The 21007-nt window shown below is 38.5% G+C and overlaps 1 protein-coding gene across 5 annotated transcripts in view; it reads left to right on the top strand.

Moving 5' to 3' along the window:
* The window catches only part of sptbn2 (spectrin, beta, non-erythrocytic 2), an 81730-nt gene extending 65008 nt beyond the window's left edge, over positions 1 to 16722 (top strand). For 3 of the 5 annotated variants that reach the window (XM_057821125.1, XM_057821126.1, XM_057821127.1), the window contains 15 exons: positions 662 to 940; positions 1026 to 1156; positions 1228 to 1432; positions 1504 to 1878; positions 1957 to 2201; positions 5239 to 5377; positions 5458 to 5542; positions 5619 to 5815; positions 8185 to 8312; positions 8408 to 8483; positions 8922 to 8999; positions 10909 to 11084; positions 11175 to 11348; positions 12120 to 12162; positions 15024 to 16722. In XM_057821125.1, the coding sequence (XP_057677108.1) occupies positions 662 to 940; positions 1026 to 1156; positions 1228 to 1432; positions 1504 to 1878; positions 1957 to 2201; positions 5239 to 5377; positions 5458 to 5542; positions 5619 to 5815; positions 8185 to 8312; positions 8408 to 8483; positions 8922 to 8999; positions 10909 to 11084; positions 11175 to 11348; positions 12120 to 12162; positions 15024 to 15236 (2544 nt within the window). In that variant the 3' untranslated portion in view covers positions 15237 to 16722. The remainder of the gene's footprint in view (positions 1 to 661; positions 941 to 1025; positions 1157 to 1227; positions 1433 to 1503; positions 1879 to 1956; positions 2202 to 5238; positions 5378 to 5457; positions 5543 to 5618; positions 5816 to 8184; positions 8313 to 8407; positions 8484 to 8921; positions 9000 to 10908; positions 11085 to 11174; positions 11349 to 12119; positions 12163 to 15023) is intronic. The other 2 variants (XM_057821129.1, XM_057821130.1) reach the window with 1 other exon arrangement.
* Positions 16723 to 21007: the final 4285 nt, after the last annotated feature.

The following is a 21007-nucleotide window of genomic DNA, read 5'->3' as shown; positions in this document are numbered from 1 at the left end:
GTGCTGCAACGATTAATCGATTAACTTGAGTATTCGATTAGAAAAGATTATTTGTTTAATTAAATTGGCATTGTAAACTTGAGTATTCGATTAGAAAAAAAGATTGTTTAAATTGGCATTGTAATGGTTTGTTTTGAAAGTGTTTGCATTGAGTTTTATTGATTTGGGTGGATACACGGCCCTCTAGTCTGCCTCATTTCACGTGGCTGAATCCAGCTGCTCCCTGTTAAGACCAACATAAGCTAAGTTTTTGTTTGAGCTAATGTTTTTTTTTTTTTTTATGCATTCATAATTTATTTAGTTTATAGGTATATTCGGACGTTTTTTTGTGGGAATATTTGTCTGAACCATTTGTTGAGAGCATTGTGGAAAAAAAAAAGTTTGCGTTTTATAGCATTTAAGCTAGCGAATTTTTTTATGGAAGTTGGTCAATTGTTCTTATGTTGTACATAGATCTTTATTTGGTTTTTTTTTAATACCGTTTGACGTTCAGCTCAGGAATTAAAAAATTGTATGTTCCTTATCAGATTACTCGATTATTCGAACTAGTTCATCGATCAATCAACTACTAAAATAATCGATAACTGCAGCCCTACTATGAACTAATCACTGTCCAGCATCTACACAATCAGCTATAAACCTATCTTTGCTTCTAAACCAGACTTTGCAAAAGGAGATCCAGGGACATCAACCACGTATTGATGAGATCCACAAACGAGGAAAGACTCAAAGCCAGGTAGACGGGGAACGACAGTCTGTTCTCGAGGGGCGACTTGTTGAGCTGAAAGACCTTTGGGACCAACTGATCGGCGAGACAGACAAACGTCACGCACGTCTGGTCGAGGCCAATCGAGCCCAGCAGTTTTATGCTGACGCGGCGGAGGCAGAGGCATGGATGGGTGAGCAGGAGTTGCACATGATGTCAGAAGAAAAGGCTAAGGTAAGCCAATTGAATCAGGCTTAGAATCGACTTACTGCCACATTCTCTCACTTATGCCAAGTCAATGTGATTGTTTACCACCTAGGATGAACAGAGTGCACTTGTGATGGTTAAAAAGCACCAGAGTCTGGAGCAGGCACTTGAAGACTACGCTCAAACCATTCACCAGTTGGCCAACAGCAGCCGATTAATGGTCACCAGCGAACATCCAGAGAGGTTAGAAAATCTAGCAAGTGTTTTTTCACACTTCCAAGCCACTTACTCGCATGGTTTGTTCAATTCGACAGCGACAGAATCACATTACGACAAGCACAAGTAGACAAGTTGTACGCTGGGCTGAAAGACCTCGCAGAGGAGCGTCGTGGGAGGCTTCAGGAGAGACTTCGTCTGACCCAGTTAAAGCGGGAGGTGGATGATTTAGAGCAGTGGATTGCAGAAAGGGAGGTGGTTGCTGGCTCTCATGAATTAGGGCAGGACTATGAGCATGTCACCGTAAGTTCTATTACCAGTTGATGACGGTGCTATGTGAAATATAGCTCAGTTCATTATTTTAATCTCCACAGATGTTGAGGGACAAGTTCCGTGAGTTTGCTCGTGACACTAGCACAATTGGCCAAGAGCGTGTAGATGGTGTAAACGGACTGGCGGACGATCTCATCGAATCGGGTCACCCGGAGAACGCTAGTGTTGCAGAGTGGAAGGACGGATTAAACGAGGCCTGGGCTGACCTCCTGGAACTGATTGACACGCGCACACAGATGTTAGCTGCTTCCTATGAGCTGCACCGCTTCCATCAGGACGCCATGGAGGTTCTTGGTCGCGTCAAGGAGAAGCGGGAGGCGCTACCGTCCGACCTCGGCCGGGATCTGAACACTGTGCAGCACTTACACAGACAGCACAATACCTTTGAAAATGACATTCAGGCCCTTAGTGGACAGGTTGTAATAACGTTTCAGATCTAAGAAGGGTTTGTGAGAGCAAATATTAATCTCTCTCATTTCCCTTTTGACTCTTAGGTGAACCAGGTGCAAGATGATGCTGCACGGCTGCAAAAAGCTTACGCTGGCGAGAAAGCTGACGATATTAATCGAAGTGAACATGCTGTGAGCTCTGCCTGGGAGGGTCTTCTTGAGGCTGGCGAGTCCCGCAGGGTGCTCCTCCTGGATACTGTGGAAAAGTTCCGCTTCTTTAATATGGTGCGAGACCTCATGCTCTGGATGGATGGGGTCAATTTGCAGATCGATGCACATGACAGCCCCAGGTTAGTGCAACATGATAGTGCAAATCTAGTTTTGCTGCAACAGATCGTTGTTGTTTTTGGCAGGCTTTTTAATTTTTGTCTTAGTCTTTTGAACTAAAACACTTCAGTTTTAGTCACATTTTAGTCATTTCAAAATGTGTTCGTCTTCGTCTAGTTTAGTGCTGCAACGATTAATGGATAAACTCGAGTAACTGATTAGAAAAGATTCAAATTAAATTTTGCTGCTTCGAGTATTCGTTTCAATAAAGTGGCATTGTAATGGTTTATTTTGAAAGTGTTTGCATTTAATTTTATTGATTTGGGTGGTTACACTGCCCTCGTGTCTGCCTTATTTCACGTAGGTGAATCCAGCTGCTCCCTGTTAAGACCAACATTATCTTTTGTTTGAGCTAATGTTTATTTATGTAAATTTATAATTTAGTTTATAGGTATATTTAGCTGTTTTTTGTGGGAATATGTGTCTGAACCATTTGTTAAGAGCATTGTTAAAAAAAAAAAAAACGTTAGCATTTAATAGCATTTAAGCTAGCTGACTTTTGCTATGCAAGTTAGTCAATTGTTCTTTTGTTGTACATAGATCCTTATTTACTTTTTTTATACTGTTTGCGGCTGAGCTCTGGTATTTTAATTTTTCATGTTCCTTATCCGATTACTCGATTATTCGAACTAACTAGTTCATCGATTAATCGACTACTAAAATAAACGATAGCTGCAGCACTAGTCGACGAAATCTCAAACAAGTTTTGCTGGTCGACGATTACGCAAAATGTTTTAGTCCAAAATTTCCAACAACATTGAATGACACTTTGTGATAATAATATACACACTCAGCAGGAAAAACAGTACATTATTTTCAATTAATCAAACCCAGCTAGAAGCCACGGACTGTATGTTAAAAAAAAAAAAAAAAAAAAAGCTGTCCGCTAATACTAACGTGAATGCTATGCTAAACATACAAGTTACATTTAGTGTGTGATGATCACTCGGCACAGACCTTCAAAAGCTAAAGCAACATTGCATTTACTGTATACTTTATCTCTTGCCAAGATAAGAAAAACAATCTTGCTGTGTGTTTAAAAAGCAAGCAAGCCTAGGGCGAAGCTTGAAGCACTTTCTAACATCAGTGAGCACTGCTGAGATGTAGGTTGACGTACTCCAGTGCTTCTCAGTTATTTTCTGTTACTCCCTCCCCAGGAAGAACTAAATGTTTCACGCCCCCCACAACTTTCTGTCGCCACTGTAAATAGTATCATTTGTCGATAATGCATAGCAGTGTTTCCTTGTTAACATTAAAGAAAAAAATATAGATCAACTTACAATAAAGTATAACTTTATTAACATTGTTTTTGTTTGGAACAGAAGACTTAAAGTGCATCAGTTTGCCCGAATTAAAAAAAAAAAAACACTCAAGGCACATTTTTTGACTATTGATACTGAACAATAAAATTCAATAAAATCAATGAATGATCAGAGATTTAAACTGATTAGAAACATTAACTCAGAGCACAATATGCCAGTCAAAAAAAAAAAAAAAAAAAATTGTCATTAGACAGAGGGACAGTTTTGATTTTTGCAGCACTTGTATCATCCAGCATGATCGAAACCGAAACCGTGTCTAATGCTTCAGGCAGTATCAGCTTCTCAGTATGGTATGTTTTTTCTTTGCACTGAGAGCAACTTGTATGTCACCATGTATGATGCTAACATTGCTCGCTAGCTTACTGATGTAGCACTCACAAAGCTATAGGAGTGTGTCATCTTAGGCACCCCACGAGTCGATTTGATTACGTTTCAGGGTGCTACAATTCCATTATTAAACGATGATCGTGATTATCGATGCATCATACATTATTACTAATGAATAAAGTAGCCAAACAAATTTATGTCCATTATTAAAGCTGCCCCTTTTTTTTTTTTTTTTTTAAGTGCAAAAACATTACCCATTTTAAAGGCAGCACTTATTTCTCAACATGCCTATACAAGAAGGTGCACAAAATTAGCTGTTTCAAAGGCAGCACGTATTTCTCCCAACAATACAATAAAATTTACACTGGTGAAATGAATTCCACATTTTCTGGAAACAAAGTGTCTTTAGAAATAAGACCATAACCAATATACATTGTTTTCACAGATTTCTGTACTATTTCGCATGTTTGTAGTGTTACCGCTGTACTTAATCCTAGTTTTAAACTTTTTGCTTCAAGAATTTTTCTTTTCCTCACCACCAAACTATTTTGTACACCACCAAACAACACAGAATTTGACATGGAAATACATGCTAGCGAAGTCGCTAATTAGCATAGCGCTCAGCGCTAACTAGTAACGTCTCTAAAACAACAACAATAAAGGCTATACAGTACAAGAAGGTTCATGTACTCACCTCTTATAGACGCACACGGGACCTGGGACATTTTCCAATTAACACGACTTGAACCTACTGCTGGACAACTGAAAGGCAAAGAGCAACGAACTATCTCTCTTCCCCTTTCGCTCTAAAAAATAACTTGCGCACAAAAGCGTGACCACCGGGTCCCTGCCAGTCTCATACACAAATTATTTTTCAAGTCTTTTGAAAATGAGTAAATCTCTCGCTCAGTAACCAGCTGCATCTATCATAACGTTGTGCGTGCGTCCGTTAAAGGTGTCCGGGCAGCAGACGTGTCTTGAATTTCGTTCTGCTACTAGCGGCTGTCATAAAGCTATTAGGAAAAAATCATCGTTTTTGAACATTTATGAACATTTCGAACATGCATTTAATCGATTTTTTGGCACACCCTTACAAAGCGGGACGTTTGTTGGCAATACTCGACATGTTTTCGCTGAAAAAAATTAAAGTGGCTTATCAATGTGATTGGGGTCCAATGTCTTAAAGTGACATCTTCACTGATTTCGCTTCGTGCTTCGTGCAGTAAACATACCGGTCTTTCCTCGTCTCCCACTGTATTAAAAGTGAAGCCAAACGTTACGTACGTTTTGTCATATTTCCTCGTCTAGTTTTGCAACGGGTCGTGCCTTACTTCTAATTATTTTCTTCCAGGGATGTCTCTTCTGCAGGACTAGTCATTGCCAATCATCAAGATATCAAGTCGGAGATTGAGACCCGAGCAGACAGCTTTACGGCCTGTATTGACATGGGGAACACACTCATTAATAATAATCATTATGCCACTGATGAGGTAATTTTCTCGAGTTTTGATTCACTCATTACAATAAAAAAATATGACTTTGTTGTTGCTTACTTTATTTCCGCTTTCAGATCCGGGAAAAGCTTTCGCAGTTACAAGAAAAGAGAGAAAAGATCAACAAAAAGTGGCAGGACAAAATGGACTATTTACAAATTAGTGCGTCACCTCATCACAGCTTACAGATAATAGAGCATTTTGCGAGTTTAAAACGCATTCTTTTGTTGCTGTTTAGTGCTGGAAGTTTTGCAGTTTGGACGCGATGCCTACATCGCAGAGTCTTGGTTGGCTGGGCAAGAACCTCTTGTGCGGACAGCAGACCTAGGCTCCAATGTGGACGAGGTGGAAAGTCTGATAAAGCGCCACGAGGCCGCTGAAAAACTTGCTGCTTCTTGGGAAGAACGCTTTGTCCAGCTGGAAAAACTTACTACAGTGAGTAAAGTGAATTTAATTCAATTTTTTATATAAGGGTGACCCCTAATTCCTCTGGTTTGACATCTGGAGTTTAGATATTAGAACCGAGTAGGCGTGTGCCGGTATGAGATTCTGACGGTATGATAACCTTAAGCCAAAATATCACGGTTTTACAGTATCACGGTATTGCTATTACAAATCTACAATGTGTTACTTATAGATATCTGGGTTGAAAAAAAAAACCCAAAAACTTTTTTTCCATCGAACAGGATTTTTATTTTTCAAAACATTAGCAAATTGGAGCATAAGAAAATAAATAAATAACTGAAATATTCTAAATATAATTAAAATAAATGCAGTCCTTTAGGTGAGCCTAACCCCACAGCCACAGCTCAACATTATTACCATCAGAACAAAAAAAATATCATTATTTTCCATAAAAAGCATGTGTGTATAATGCTTGCAATATACACACTCTTTCTCAACACAGACACCTGCCATACAGAAAAAAAAAACAAACTTTTACCAACTCTAGGCACACTAAACACGCTGGAGTGAACTCTCGTAGCTGGTGAGAAACGTTCATGACAGTGTTTACTAACCTTTAATTTTGTATAAATGCGACTCATATTAGAGGTCTTGCCTCCTCGGCAGCCACCCTCCGCAGACATGTTTTACATGTTGGTTGCCCCTCCCATAGACTTCATAATGATATTGACGGAATAAGGGGCACGGGGCCGATTAATAGGGGGCCTGCATTGTTGGCGTGGCCGTCAAAGCTGACTGAGTGGAATCACAAAGAGCTTTTATCGGTGAAAATTCTGGTGAACAAATGCTTAAATCCCTGAATTATTTATAGATATGGACATAAAACAGTCTTGATTCTTGGTTAAAAGCAAAAAAAAAAAAAAACGTGCACTTAGCATTTATTTTACGTACTGGATTTTTCAGACTATAAGTCGCACCTGAGAATAAGTCGGACCAGCCATAAAATGCCCAATGAAGAGGAAAAAAACATAAATAAGTCGCATTTTGGGGGGAAATTTATATAATAAATCCAACAGATAGAATAGATATGTCACCTTGAAAGGCAATTTAAAATAAAAATACAATAGAGAACAACATGCTGAATAAGTGTACAGTATGATAATGTTACATGATGCATGACCACACATAGAATAGATATGTCATCTTGAAAGGCAATATAAAATAAAAATACAATAGAGAGCAACATGCTGAATAGTTGTACAGTATGATGTTACATGATGCATGAACAGCGAAATGCGAACATGGCCGGTATGTTAACGTAACATAGCTATTAAGTTATTCAAATACCTATAGCATAAAGAACATGCTAACAAGCTTACCAAACCATCAGTGTAGCTCTAAAACACCAAAATAACATGTGTAATGATATAATAATGTGTTAATAATTTCACACATAAGTCGCTCCAGAGTATAAGTCGCACCCCCAGCTAAACTATGAAAAAAACTGACTTACTGTTCGAAAAATACGGTAAATATGTCAAAGTACGATGCCAGTCTGTTAGTCAATGTGGCGGCAGCGTTACAACAAAGAACTTTTTACATTGAAAATTCTTGTGAATAAATGCTTAAATCCCCGAATTCTTTATAGATATGAACGTAAAACAGTCTTGATTCTTTGTTAATAGAGCAAAAAAACGGGCAGTTAGCATTTATTTTACGGAAATATGTCGAAGAATGATGCTAGTCTGTTAGACAATGTGGCGGCAGCCTTATAACAAAGAGCTTTTTACGTTGAAAGTTCTTGTGAAAAAAATGAAAAATATAATAATTATCTTGAATCCTTGAACAAATCACTCCTGAGACAATACTTCCCTTTTTGTACTCGGTACAGCTTTCGTACTTTTTCAACCTAAATCCGGTGTTGCATCGCTGCATGTCACTGCAACCGACTGCGAATATCTGAAGCAGATTGTGGGATGGCCACCTACTTGAAGGCGTGGCACAGTGAAGGTCTAACCTGACCCGTCAATATCGTTGTGTCCATGGCCCTCCTCTAAGCCGCGGCCGCCTGTAACTTTTCTGTAGCCGAAGTATTCCCATACCAGCGATTTCGTTTTCTTCGATTGGGGGAAAAAGTTCAGGAGTTTCACCCTCTCCAGCCATCGTGTAGCACAGCTGACTTACTGACATTGAGCAACAACCAGTGGGGGGAGGGTTGAGCCTTGCAGCTGCAAGCAAGTGATTTCAACCCGGATTTTTGGTACATACAAAATAGCAAATGCCTTAGGGATAGTATGCCGGAAAATTTGTGCGGTTTTGAAACCGTGACATTTTCATACCACGGTGTACCTTGAAACTGGTAATCGGCACATGTTTACAACCGAGTGTCTGTTTTTCAGCTGGAAGAGCAGGAAATTCAGAGGAGGCGAGAGGAAGAGGAGCGAGCACGACGACCTCCCACGCCAGTCCGTGTAGAGGAAGTGGCGCAGTCGGAAGCAGAAAGTCAAGTGCACGACTCTGCGGCCAGGTAAACCACATGTTGATTTTGGTCAGCATGAAACTGTGAGTCCACAGTGTCAGTATTGTTTGTAATGATGATCACTATCACTTGATCAAACACAGAACCAGTCTAGACCAGACAACGCTGAATCAGTCGGTGTCAGTGAACGGAGTACACAGTGATAACGACACATCACAGGTGAGAGTTCTAAAAAAAAAAAAAGTTCATCCTCTGCAGTGAGATTACATTACTACTGTACTTTACAACTAACAACTTAGCAAGTGATAAGAAATGTACCAACATTTTGTATCCCAAGCATTTCTTGTCCAGTACTGTTTCATTGAGATTTTAAATTCATTTATCAGTGTGTCTATAAAACATATTATATAACTGTGCTGTCTGTAAGTTTTTTTTTTTTCGCCTTGTCAACATGCATTGTTGTATCCGTGGTGGCTGTTACTACATCATCACCATCGATGTTTACCTCCAGTGGTCGTCCATGTTCAATCCACATTTGCTCTCAAGGAACGAAAACAACTTTTGTTTTAGTCTGCACGAAACAACTGCAAAAGAAAACAAGCCTTGTGTTTTTAGTGAAGAAAGCGATTTAACAATGTCCTGTTGCGTTTTTACCAGCAGTCGCTATCGCTATCATTGTCAGTGGGATCGAAATCAGAGGCTAAGCGCGTGTGTAAAGCAAAGCAGCCAGAGCGTGTGAGTACCAAGAATTGGCTAGCTTTGTAGCCTCCCCTCAGCTCCTGGTCAACTGCAGCACCATTGCCTTGTCACATCCATCGCTTTGTCTGTCATGTACAGTAAATCATTTATTCATGGGGGCAGTTTGGCAGCTACGCTACCGTAGACTTCAATATCAGTTGATGGGAAACGGCACGCGGGGCCGTTCCGTAGGGGGCCTATTGTCAAAAAATGAAAATTAAAATATTTTCAAAACCAAAGCAGCTAGCGACCTAAAACTAAAACGGGCATCTCCCTTAGGCATATATGAGTCTCCATGAGAAGCGGCATTAAAAGATTCAGTCGTTCCCTAATAAAATACAGATAAATAATTTGTTATACAAGTATAAGAACACTTAAATTGGCTATGAAATTGTCAGATTTTACACTAGATGCACAAAAATCACCAAATGTAGATATAATCACCTATATTTTCAGGATCAATAGCAATATTTAAGATATACAAGTTTTTGCCTGAAATAGCGACTTGGATATATTGTATTTAGTGCAATTTTGACATAAGTTTTTAACAGCTAGTAAATCACTTAATTTTCACATCACTTAATACTTGAGGAAAGAATTCAGAATCCTCTTAATTTTACTCAACAAAAGCAAATTTTGCATTTTTCTATATACAATCACAACTTATTTAGGTTGAATTCCGATGTCACTATTGCCTCAGCACGACTTGCCGGTTATTGTTTTTAGATTGAAATGTTACATAAAATAAAACACGTAAAAGCCAAATTTTTTGTCTGGATGAAGAAATGTCTAAATTACTTGGGGGTTTTTGCCCCAAAAAATGGTCTGTTGGCCGAAAATTACCTGATCATTTGACTGTAAAGTCACGCTAACATGGCGGCCATCAGAAAACAAAGAGCCTTTTAAGTTGAAAATTCTTGTAAATAAATGCATAAATCCTGGAATTTCTATAGGTATGATCGTAAAACAGTCTAAATTCTTGGTTAAAAGCAAAAAAAAAAACGGGCAGTTATCATACATTTTACGTAAATATTTCAAGCTAAAGTTACGTTAATTTTTTCCATTCATTTCATTTGTTTTCACAACGTGTCAAAGTGCAAGCACGGTGCTATTTTATATAATAATTTGAGACACTCCTGCCTGCTTATATGCACTAAAACTTTCGTCCTGTTTCCACCTAAATCCAGCGTTAGAACGCAGCATGTTTGAGTCTATCACAGTGAAAGCTGCACAACACTCTTGCCTTACCCGGCCCCCTACGGGAAGCCATGGCGCAATGTCTGTAGGAGCTGTCTCGTCAACTGATAGTGAAATCTATGCGCTACAAAGCATGATCATGGCTCAAGTAAACGTCTGCTTTCAGATACAGTGCCACTGTATGTGCTCATATTGACCAGGACAGGAGTGACTGTAGACCTGTATACGTATGTGGTGGTAATTGTTACATTTATTTGTAGTTTGTTGTTGTAGCCCTTTCCGTATGTGTCTGTTGCCTTAGCTACTCCTAGTTAGACTTGATTATCTCTGTATACTCTAGTAAATACCAAAAAGATGATTTATTTGTTCTGAGGGTAATGCATCACTATTTTCAAGCTGTATTATTTCTGAAGTATTTACAACCAGAGTGGCATTTAGGTTTCGGGGAAGTGTGGCTAGGGTGTAATTGTATGTCTCAACTGTTTAAATGACTGTAAAAGTAGTTAAACATACCGGTACATACAGTGCTGTGCTAACAGTGATAATGTGCAATTATACAGACCTGCTCCACTGACAAAATGATATACTTGAATCGACTGCCATTCGAGCTTCTCATGTCGACCTGCGAATAGCTGCTTCGCCCCTCACTTCCTGCATCAAAGTAGCACTTCTCTACACCTCCTCACTCATGTTCTGCTCTGAATCACAGGGCTCAGAATCTGAAAACGGACCAGGTCGGGACAGCGGCTTGGCTTCCTCACGACTCGAGCCGCCGTCGGCCACGTTACCGGGGCGAGGCGGAGCAGAGTCTGACCCAGACACCATGGAGGGTGTACTTTGTCGAAAACAAGAGATGGAGTCGCACAGCAAGAAGGCAGCTACCAGGTGACACATATACTTTAAGCTCTCCCAAACAGTTTTTTTTTTGTTGTAATTTGGCTGCTTGCTTATAATTGCTTGTGTATAATCTTATAGGTCATGGCAGAACGTATACTGTGTCCTAAGAAAAGGAAGTCTTGGTTTCTATAAAGACGGCAAAAGTGCTACTAATGGCATTCCTTACCACGGAGAGGTCCCTATAAGCCTTGGAGAGGCTGTTTGTGAGATTGCACATGACTATAAGAAGAGGAAACATGTATTCAAACTCCGGTGAGTGGGAAACTAGCTTTCGATTTACGGTATTTACTTTATTTCTTCAAACAATGGGATTTAAAGGGGCATAGAAACTACAGTTTTTTTGCAGAAAAATATGAATGTTAGCAATAGGAACGTTCTTTTCAAAGTGACTGATAGAGGTTTAATACTGGGGCGGAGCTTAAGGGGGTGCTGGGATTGGAATCCCAGCACCCGGGCCTCTAGGGGGCGTGCTTGGGTAAAGAGCACGTCAAACAGGAAGGTTAGTTGTGGTAGGGCAAGAGAAGGGTCAAACGGAAAGGTAAGATGGAGCTGGAATATAGTGTTTAAGTGTTAAAATATCTCTAATTCCCCCCCACTCAGCTGGTTGTCTAGACCACTCCCGCCCCACACATCGGATGATAGTCTTGAAGTGTGTAAGGGGCCCGCGAATAATTATCCACTAGGACCCCGATCTGCCGGACGTTCACCTCGGGGTGCCCATTTATACCCATAGCACCCGGGCCTTGTTTAGATTTGTTCTGCCACTGGTTTAATAAGAGATATATTCTCTTATATCATTAAAAACATATATTAATGAATTAACACATGCTAGCATTACATTGCTATAAACTAAAAACTAATATTAGCTGGATTGTCTGCAATAGACAAGCAGATTCACTAATTCGCGATGTGATGACGTCAAATGAAATGGAGAGTAGGACTAAGACTGAATGTTTAAAACCTAAAAATGCGCAAAACAGAAAAAGCATAATTACTTCAACGTTGTGAATGTTTTGCTTTTAGGCTAGGAGATGGAAAAGAGTACCTGTTCCAAGCAAAGGATGAGGTAAGATGTACAGTATTAACTCATTGGCCTTCATTGATGGTGATAGATGAACCAGATCTGTTTTGATGTAAATGCATTTGATGCCTATTGCTGTGAATGGCAATGGAAAAGTTTAATACATTCTTAAAACCAGAGGTGGGTAGTAACGCGTTACATGTAGTCCGTTACATTTACTTGAATAATTTTGAGAAAAATGTACTTCTAGGATTAGTTTTACTAAGCTATACTTTTTACTTTTACTTGAGTAGAGTTGTGAAGAAAAAAACACTACTCTTACTCCGCTACTTTGGGCTATAAAAGAGTCGTTACATTTTTCCTCTTTATTCAACATATTAGATTTTTTTTTTTTTTTTTTTGCCAGTGATGCCAAGAGCAGAGACATGCCTGGTGTATTACCGTGGTAGCTCTACTGATTTCACCAATGAGATGTCGCAATGATAATCACATGACTCCATTATACCAATCGGACGCAAGCTTGCTGTTCTATCTTCATGCCAGCCTGTTCAATCATGTGGTGTCTTTAAAGCACCGTAAAACATTATTTGCTATAGAGCGCTGCCCTCAACATGACTCGAAAGTGCAGATTTTAACCTCTCTCCCAGTTTTTATTTGGCACCGATTGACCATGAAAAACTGGAGATTAAACCTTTAAATTTCAAATGAAGGAAATCTTCACTGTTCAAACTAGGAACCATTTTCTCCACCAGAGGGCACTCATGCTCTTTGGACGAATAATGCTTCATTTATGTATTTTTTTTCCTCTCTTTGGAATTCAATGGGGTTTTTTTTGTATTTCTTCGGCTTAATGTGGTTGTCATTTTATATATATACAGCATATATATGTCGAAAAACACTAAGGTGACTTGAAGTTCTGCTCTGAGACCCCCAATTTGGCAGGCAAACTTTCAAAATTGTCCGATATGCATGTGTGATATATCATTGTAAAGCTTAAAATCTCAATTTTCTGGGGGAAGAAAAATTTTGAACAGGAGGGCATTTAAAAAGAAGGGTTTTGCTGTTTCATTTTTTTCCCCTATCTCGAGGTGAAAGCACCCGAGAGCAGAATTACAGACGCCATGACTTTACCGAGTTATTATCGCGGACTTACCTTGTTTCGATCCAACAACTCAATGTAGCATGTATCACCGAGTGTCAAGACACAGCTGTGAATGGCCACAGCTGGATTTTTTGGGGATTTTATGGGTGAATCATGGTAATATAACAAGGGTCGCAATGCAGAAATCACAGACATCAAGGAGTGGTCGAGTTTCTTTTTCATATATTTACCCTTTGAAATGTTTTTTCTCCATTTTTCTTTGTTTGGATTCATTATTTATCATCTAACATATCGGAGAAAATGCGACAGTAACAAAAAAATACAATTAAGCGATAGTTATGAGGTAGATATCCGTGAGTTTTTTACAGACGCCATTTTTTTCATTGTGACATAATTTGTTTAAAAGTTTAAAATATGTGAGTGAATATTTTTTAAAGTCGTTTTTTTTTTTTTTTTTTTTAAACGAAATATGAAACATCAATTAATGATTCTAAGCTAAAAACGACAGGCATTTTCAATAATAACTATTATTAATTACCCTCCTTTTATGGCTGGGTTGAAACAAAAGCGGTTGCGCAATGTCAGTAAATGAGGGTTTTCAGGGTAAAACGGACAAATTAAAAATAGTTTGGGGGCTTCATGCGCCATGAATCTGCTATGGCAGCATATAGACATGTTGTTCTATCAAACACAACAGTTGTTTTGGCTTAAACTACAGTTTCTTTTAAAGAGGAGCGCAAGAGCAGAAACTGCTTTTTCAGTCTGTGTTTTCCGCCATATATATGTATGTATATATATATATATTTTATTAGGGCTGTCAAACTATTAACATTTTTAATCGAGTTAATTACAACTTAAAAATTAATTAATCATAATTAATCGCAATTCAAACCATCTATAAAATATGCCATATTTTTCTGTAAATTATTGTTGGAATGGAAAGATAAGACACAAGACGGATATATACATTCAACATACGGTACATAAGTACTGTATTTGTTTATTATAACAATAAATCAAGATGGCATTAACATTATTAACATTCTCTTAAGCGATCTATGGATAGAAAGATTTGTAGTTCTTAAAAGATAAATGTTAGTACAAGTTATAGAAATTTTATATTAAAACCCCTCTTAATGTTTTCGTTTTATTAAAAATTGTAAAATTTTCAATCAAAAAATAAACTAGTAGCTCGCCATTGTTGATGTCTATAATTACACAATGCTCATTGTACTTAAACCCATAAAATCATTTGGACCCAAGCGCCAGCAGAGGGCGCCAAACACCAAAAAACAAGTAACAAGCGGACGTTACACTGCTGTTATTTTAATCTGTTTGAGCGGGGCATGTGCGTTAATTGCGTCATATATTTCAACTTGATTAATTTAAAAAATGAATTAACGCCCGTTATCGCGATAATTTTGACAGCCCTAATATATATATATATATATATATACACACACACTGTATATACTGTATATATATTATGGTTGATATAAATAACTTGGTGCTCAGAAAAGATTGACCATTGTTTAAAAAAAAAATCCAACACAAATATAAGCTGTTACTCACAATGTTACTCATTACTTGAGTATTCTTTTCACCAATACTTTTTTACTTGTACTTGAGTACATTTTTTGGACGACTACTTTTACTTGAGTAATATTATTTTGAAGTAATGCTACTCTTAAGTAAATTTTTTGGGCTACTCTACCCACCTCTGCTTAAAACAGACACATAACATATTAAAAATGTTGGATTTTGGCTGGGCGTTGTTTGCTAAAAATGTTTTTGTCTACTGAAGGCGGAAATGAGTGCCTGGATCCACTCCATCCTCAGTTCCATTCCATCAGGATCAGGAGAGTCGCCCGTAGGTCCGCGGCCGATCAACCGCGCCATGACCATGCCCCCGATCTCCCCTGGCTCAGTCGATACCGGCGGTGTGACCATGCGCAGCAAAGACGGGAAAGATAAAGATCGGGAGAAGAGGTTCAGCTTCTTTGGCAAGAAAAAATAAGACTTTTGTCAAAATCCTGGATGGAACCGACATGTGTTCGACTGACCCAGAAACTGAACCAAGCTGGCGGAGAAGTCCAAACGGCACACACTGGTCTCGGTGCAACTCAGAGGTGCACTGCATTTCGACAGCTACAGAAAATGTACCCCCCTTCCACACCCTCTGGTTTTATCTGTCACTTTCGTCTTGATTCACCAGTATTCTCCAAATAAGTGCATCAACCACGGGAACCTTCATTCACACAATCAATAAGACAACAACACTGTTTGAGAAGATCAAAAGGGGGAATAGTTCATCTCTTGTCTACTCATTGGGTTCTCCTGATGGATAATAGCTCTTTTTTTCTTTTTGAAACAATCATTTCCACTATCCTGCTTTTGAGCTTGATATTATTAACCTGACCAATATTAATGCTGTTCTGGTTATTTATCTTTTGTTAATGCTGGTTTGAAAACTAATGATTTGATTATCAATGTTGTGGAAAGAAAGTAAAACTAGAGAATGTTGGGTTTATTCTGTATGTATTATTATGATATGAATTTTAGGAATGATGGTACCTGAGTTTTTTTTTTTTTTTTTTTTAATAAAGCTCATTTAATTTTAGCAGTTTGCAGTAAGTGAACACAAATTAAATTGGGAAATTTACATATTTAATAAGTGGTTGAAATCTTTTTGTATTGCTCATTTTGCCTGACTTGATTATCATTGGAGTGATATTTTCTGCTTGATTTGTTAATTTTTTTTTTTTTTTTTCTGTAAAAAGCAGAGAAGTTAGTTTTTCTAGTGCGTGAGTTGTGGTGATGTGGATTTTGCACGTCAATATTACTCTTCAAATAACGGCCTGATGGATGCTACATTTTGGTACTCTGTCCGGATAAAAATGGGACACCAATACAAAACTACTGGAATTATTTTCTAGCGACAAGCTGACACGACCAAGGACTTTATATTATTTTTCGTTTGTAATTATTCTGTTTCAATCATCACTCTGGCATTTGGAGGCTTCATGGATGACAGTTCATGACAGGTGACATGAAGGAAGTGTGCTGCCAGAGTACCGCCTTACTTGTAAAGATCCCCCTGATCCCCATTCATAAACCTATCCAAAATGAGCTTTCACAGTCCGGAGATGAGAATGTTCTAATGTAATCTAACGTAATGTTAATATGCCCAACGGTGCGCTCAAACATCAAGGTCCTACCAAATAGGGACGTGTTTTGAATCCTCAAAAATATTTGTGCTTTGTGGCATGATTATACTGTAGGTTTATCTTTGTGTATCACCAACTCCCATCTTTGTGGATTCATGCTGAGCACATGTTATTGCTTCATTATCAGGGTGGGAGAACAATGTTCTATGTAATTGGCATCTTGGTAACACTTTTTTTGACGGGCGTCATAGGACTGTCATAAGATCGTCATAATTATGACATGACACTGTAATTAGCATTAATAAATGCTTATGACAAAAGTGTCATCCGGCAAAATGATGTCACTTTTGAATGGATGTAAAAGATGCGAACTGGTTTCCGGATGACACTTGTTGACATCATAAGCACTCTTTCATGCTCATGACGTCATAATTATGACCGACTTTGACACCGGCGTCTGAAGTTAGAATTATAACATGACACTGTCATATGCATTCATTAACGCTTATGACTGTCATAATTATGACGGTCTTTGACAGTTGTCTTACGACTGTCATAATTGACATGACACTGTTAATTATGACATGACTCTGTCAAGACCATTAAAGAATGCTCATGACAGTGTCATGTCATAATTATGGCAGTCTTAATTATGACACTGTCATGAGCATTATTAACTTTAAATGGATGTAAAAGATCCGGACTGGACATAGATGGAGTTAGTGACAAAATTTGCCAGATGACACTTATTGACATCTGTCATATGCACTCATTAATACTCATGACAGTGTCATAATTGTGACTGACTTTGACACTGGCGTCGTAAGAGTGTCATAATTATGACATGACCGTCATGAGCATTAATGAATGCTTCTGAGAAATGTAATGATTATGACATGACACTCATATGCATTCATTAACACTCATGACAGTGTCATAATTATGACGGTCTTTGACAATGGTGTCTTAAGACTGTTATAATTATGACATGGCAATGTCATAAGCATTAATGAACACTTATGACAAATGTCATAATTATGACATGACACTGTCATGAGCAATACTGAAGGCTCTTGACAGTGCCATGTCAATTACAACTTAAGACACCACTGTCAATGACATCATAGGACTGTCATAAGATCGTCATAATTATGACATGACACTGTCATGAGCATTAACAAATGCTTATGACAGAAGTGTCATCTGGCAAATTATGTCACTTTGGAATGGGTGTAATAGATGCGGACTGGACATAGTGACTAAATTTGCCAGATGACAATGACATCTGTCATAAGCACTCATTAATGCTTATAACAGTGTCATAATAATGACTTTGAGACTGGCATCTTTAGACTGTTATAATTATGACATGACACTTTAACGCTCATGACTATGTCATAAAGACTTATAATTATGGAATAACACTGTCATATGCAGCCATTAACGCTCATGACTGTCATAATTATGAAGGTCCTTGACAATTATGACATGACACTGTCGTGAGCATCTATGACTGATGTCATTATTCTGACACTAACATGAGCGTTAACTTTTGAATGAATGTAAAAGATGCTGACGATGCTGATGCTCATAATTATGACGTCTTATGACGGTCTTACGACACCACTGTCAAAGTGTTACTGCATCTTTTCATCACTAGAATTAAAAGGTAGCTCAAGCTATGAAAAACGTTCTATTAGAATCCAGAATTTACATGTTAAACAGTGAGGTAGTAGAGCAGTTTTCTATAAATGCTGTATTGATAACTATTGTCACTTATATCCAGGTGTCAATTTGCCTTTTCTAACTGCCAAAATTTATTAGGAGGTAGCTTGATAACAATTCCGAAACGGAAGGTTGTGTTACAAGTAATCGTATCGTAATCCACGACATGCTGTTGACATTCGCAGATGAAGCTGTATACCTACATAATGGTTGCACTGGTTTGAACTGTAACGCTCGGCCTTATTTTCTAGTTCCAAATGAATGTGGAACCAGTACAACCATTGATCCAACCAGAGTACGATGTGACCAAGCATCCACTTTTTTTTCCCCGCAGGGTGATGAAAGCTCAAGTTACGTGATAACGATTGGCACTGATATATTGAGCACACGGATTCACAGGGACTGAATCCTGAGGTCAAAGGTCAAGCAGACAGTTGTTTTGTTTTGTATTTTTCAACTCATTTGAATGTAAATGATTCCATTTAGGTTGGGCCAAATTGGTCGTTGAAGCAAAAAAACCAAACAAGTGCTATCTACTCCAACCTCACATAAATACTGGACTGCATGCTTGAAGCGTGTGCAATTCTCAGAGGACCTTTGACAAGAACGAAAAGTCGGTTGGCTGCGAGAGCACTCGTGAAAATCACGTAAAGCTTTGATGTGTGTACTATTTTGGAAAAAGGACTGAAAAGGGTTTTTTTTTTTTTTTTTAGAAGAAGGCAGGGTATTTACAGTCTAGTTGGAACTGGTCATTGTTCACCCATTGGTTTGTCTTGCAGCGTTGGATACAACTTCCATTTTCTCTTTACTTTTGACAATGTCTGTTTCCTTCCTCTGTAGTTGTTAATAACACTATTATTAATTGCTATTATGATCATGATTGCTACTGTTGTTACTATTGCTACTACTGTTACTAATGCGATTTATTGCAAAAGAAAAAAAAAAGTAAATTGCTGTTCATTTTCAGGTACTTGTCTGTAATAGCAGACCCTTCCACATGGTGTCAGTGTGCTGTGGAGCATTTTCATTACAATTCGAGAAATGTTTGTTGAATTGTGTATCTAATCTACAGCTACAATACTAGGAATAATAAAAATCTGGTTTAATCAAAAAATTGTATACTTACAGTGTGTCTAGTTGTTACTTGGACATTAGTAAATTAGTACAACACACAGAAGCTGCTGTTGATCAGTTCTAAGACACGCAGAATTGCCAAGGCCGCATGCTTTTTAGTGCAAGGATATTTTTGATTGACTAAATGATTTATAGAGAAATGCGCAAAGAGAAAATAATTGTCATACGGTGCGCAAAGAGAAAAAAATTCTCATACGGTAAATAATTTTCAGACCACTGGCGTACCGAATGTAACACGTCACCTTTGCTCATTGATATTCATGACGTTAGCAACTGTTGCTGGGGGGGGAGTCAAGCTTGCATTTGTCCCTCATGCTAGATGCATGTCAATAGTGTACGACTCAGATGTTTACTGAGCTTAACCTACCAATTCTGTCTGAAAATGATGTCCCTGGTGTCAAATTCACTGGTAAAGATGTGGAAGAACATATAAATGTACAGTTAAAGAGATGGCTTGGGAAAAAGAGCCGACCTGATCCGGAGGTAGCTTTTTTTATTGACACTTTTTCTTGTGTGCATTACCTGACGCCACTGACAATGACATTCTCCTGTTTCAAAAAGCTATCCTTTACCACCATGTGCCCTGTCTTTCTTATATATTATATCCTCTGGTTGTGTTACGTCTCTGACCGTTCTTTGGGGGAAATTACATTGTTTTTTTGTGTCGCGATCGCAAATGCTACTTAGTGACAGCCAACGAACACTTTTAATTTTTTCATTAAAAACAAATCTTAAATCTATAATTTATTTATGCTTCCACCTTACTAAATTTGTTTTTTTTTTTTAAAACAGAAAAGGTAACAACAGTGCCAGTCAGATACCTTTTTTTTTTTTTTTTTTCAGGCCATTCAATGTCAGACAGAAGCAGCACGACAAAACACCATGCTAAAAAAAAGGTCAAAATATCACAATGGCTTCCCTCTTTGGGGCAGGCTGTGGCAGGCAATGGATCAGCATTGTCATCTGACCATGGCCCCCAACAAAATTTTTACTGCATATGAAAGTGAATGGATTCACCTTGCTGTCATTAAACTGGTCTTTTGGACATCTGCACAAGTGGATCCATCGTTCACATTTTTGGAGTTTTGGGCTTCGGGAAACGTGAAGAAAACATCCTTCATATGTCGTAATGTCTAGAGTTGTTTCTACTAGTTCCATAGCAGCAGTGTTTACTCGTCATGTTCTTTTTTGAAAGATTACCGGCAGAAAACAAGCAGTACTAACATGGGTTGTATGCAAGGGCGCTTCTATGTGGACCCTCTTCTGGTTGATGGTGAAGTCACGCAGCCTTGCGTTCTAAAAATAGAATTCTTGCGGTACGCAATTGGATAACTTCTCACTTTATAGTGGTTAAGAATTACTGGAGTTATCTGGTGGCATCTTGGTGTAATGCAGTACTTCTCAAATAGTGGGGCTCGTCCAGAGCAATGCCCGGGGTGGCCCATGTGACCTCGGGGAACCTACTTTTTTGCTGTACAGGAATAATGTGTAATTGCACATTCACTCAGTGGGTGGCAGTGGTGCTCTCATTTTCAGAGTGTGCGCTGAGTTTTTGAACCAAACGAGCACACAGCAAAAATCACTGGGGATATGAAGAGCAAAGATGAGGAAATATGATGAAGGGTATGCAGCGTCTGGCTTCTGGCTTTGACTTTATACAGTAGGTGACGAGGAAAGACCAGTCTGTTGACAGTGTCTGAAAATTTTTGCAGCAGACAGCAGGATGCCAAATCAATACAGACGTCACTGAAAGACATTAGAC

This window comes from Corythoichthys intestinalis, chromosome 18, assembly GCF_030265065.1.
Source record: "Corythoichthys intestinalis isolate RoL2023-P3 chromosome 18, ASM3026506v1, whole genome shotgun sequence".
Classification (NCBI taxonomy): Eukaryota; Metazoa; Chordata; class Actinopteri; order Syngnathiformes; family Syngnathidae; genus Corythoichthys; species Corythoichthys intestinalis.
The sequence above is the reverse complement of the archived record's forward strand: the minus strand, read 5'-3'. Positions and strand labels throughout refer to the sequence as shown.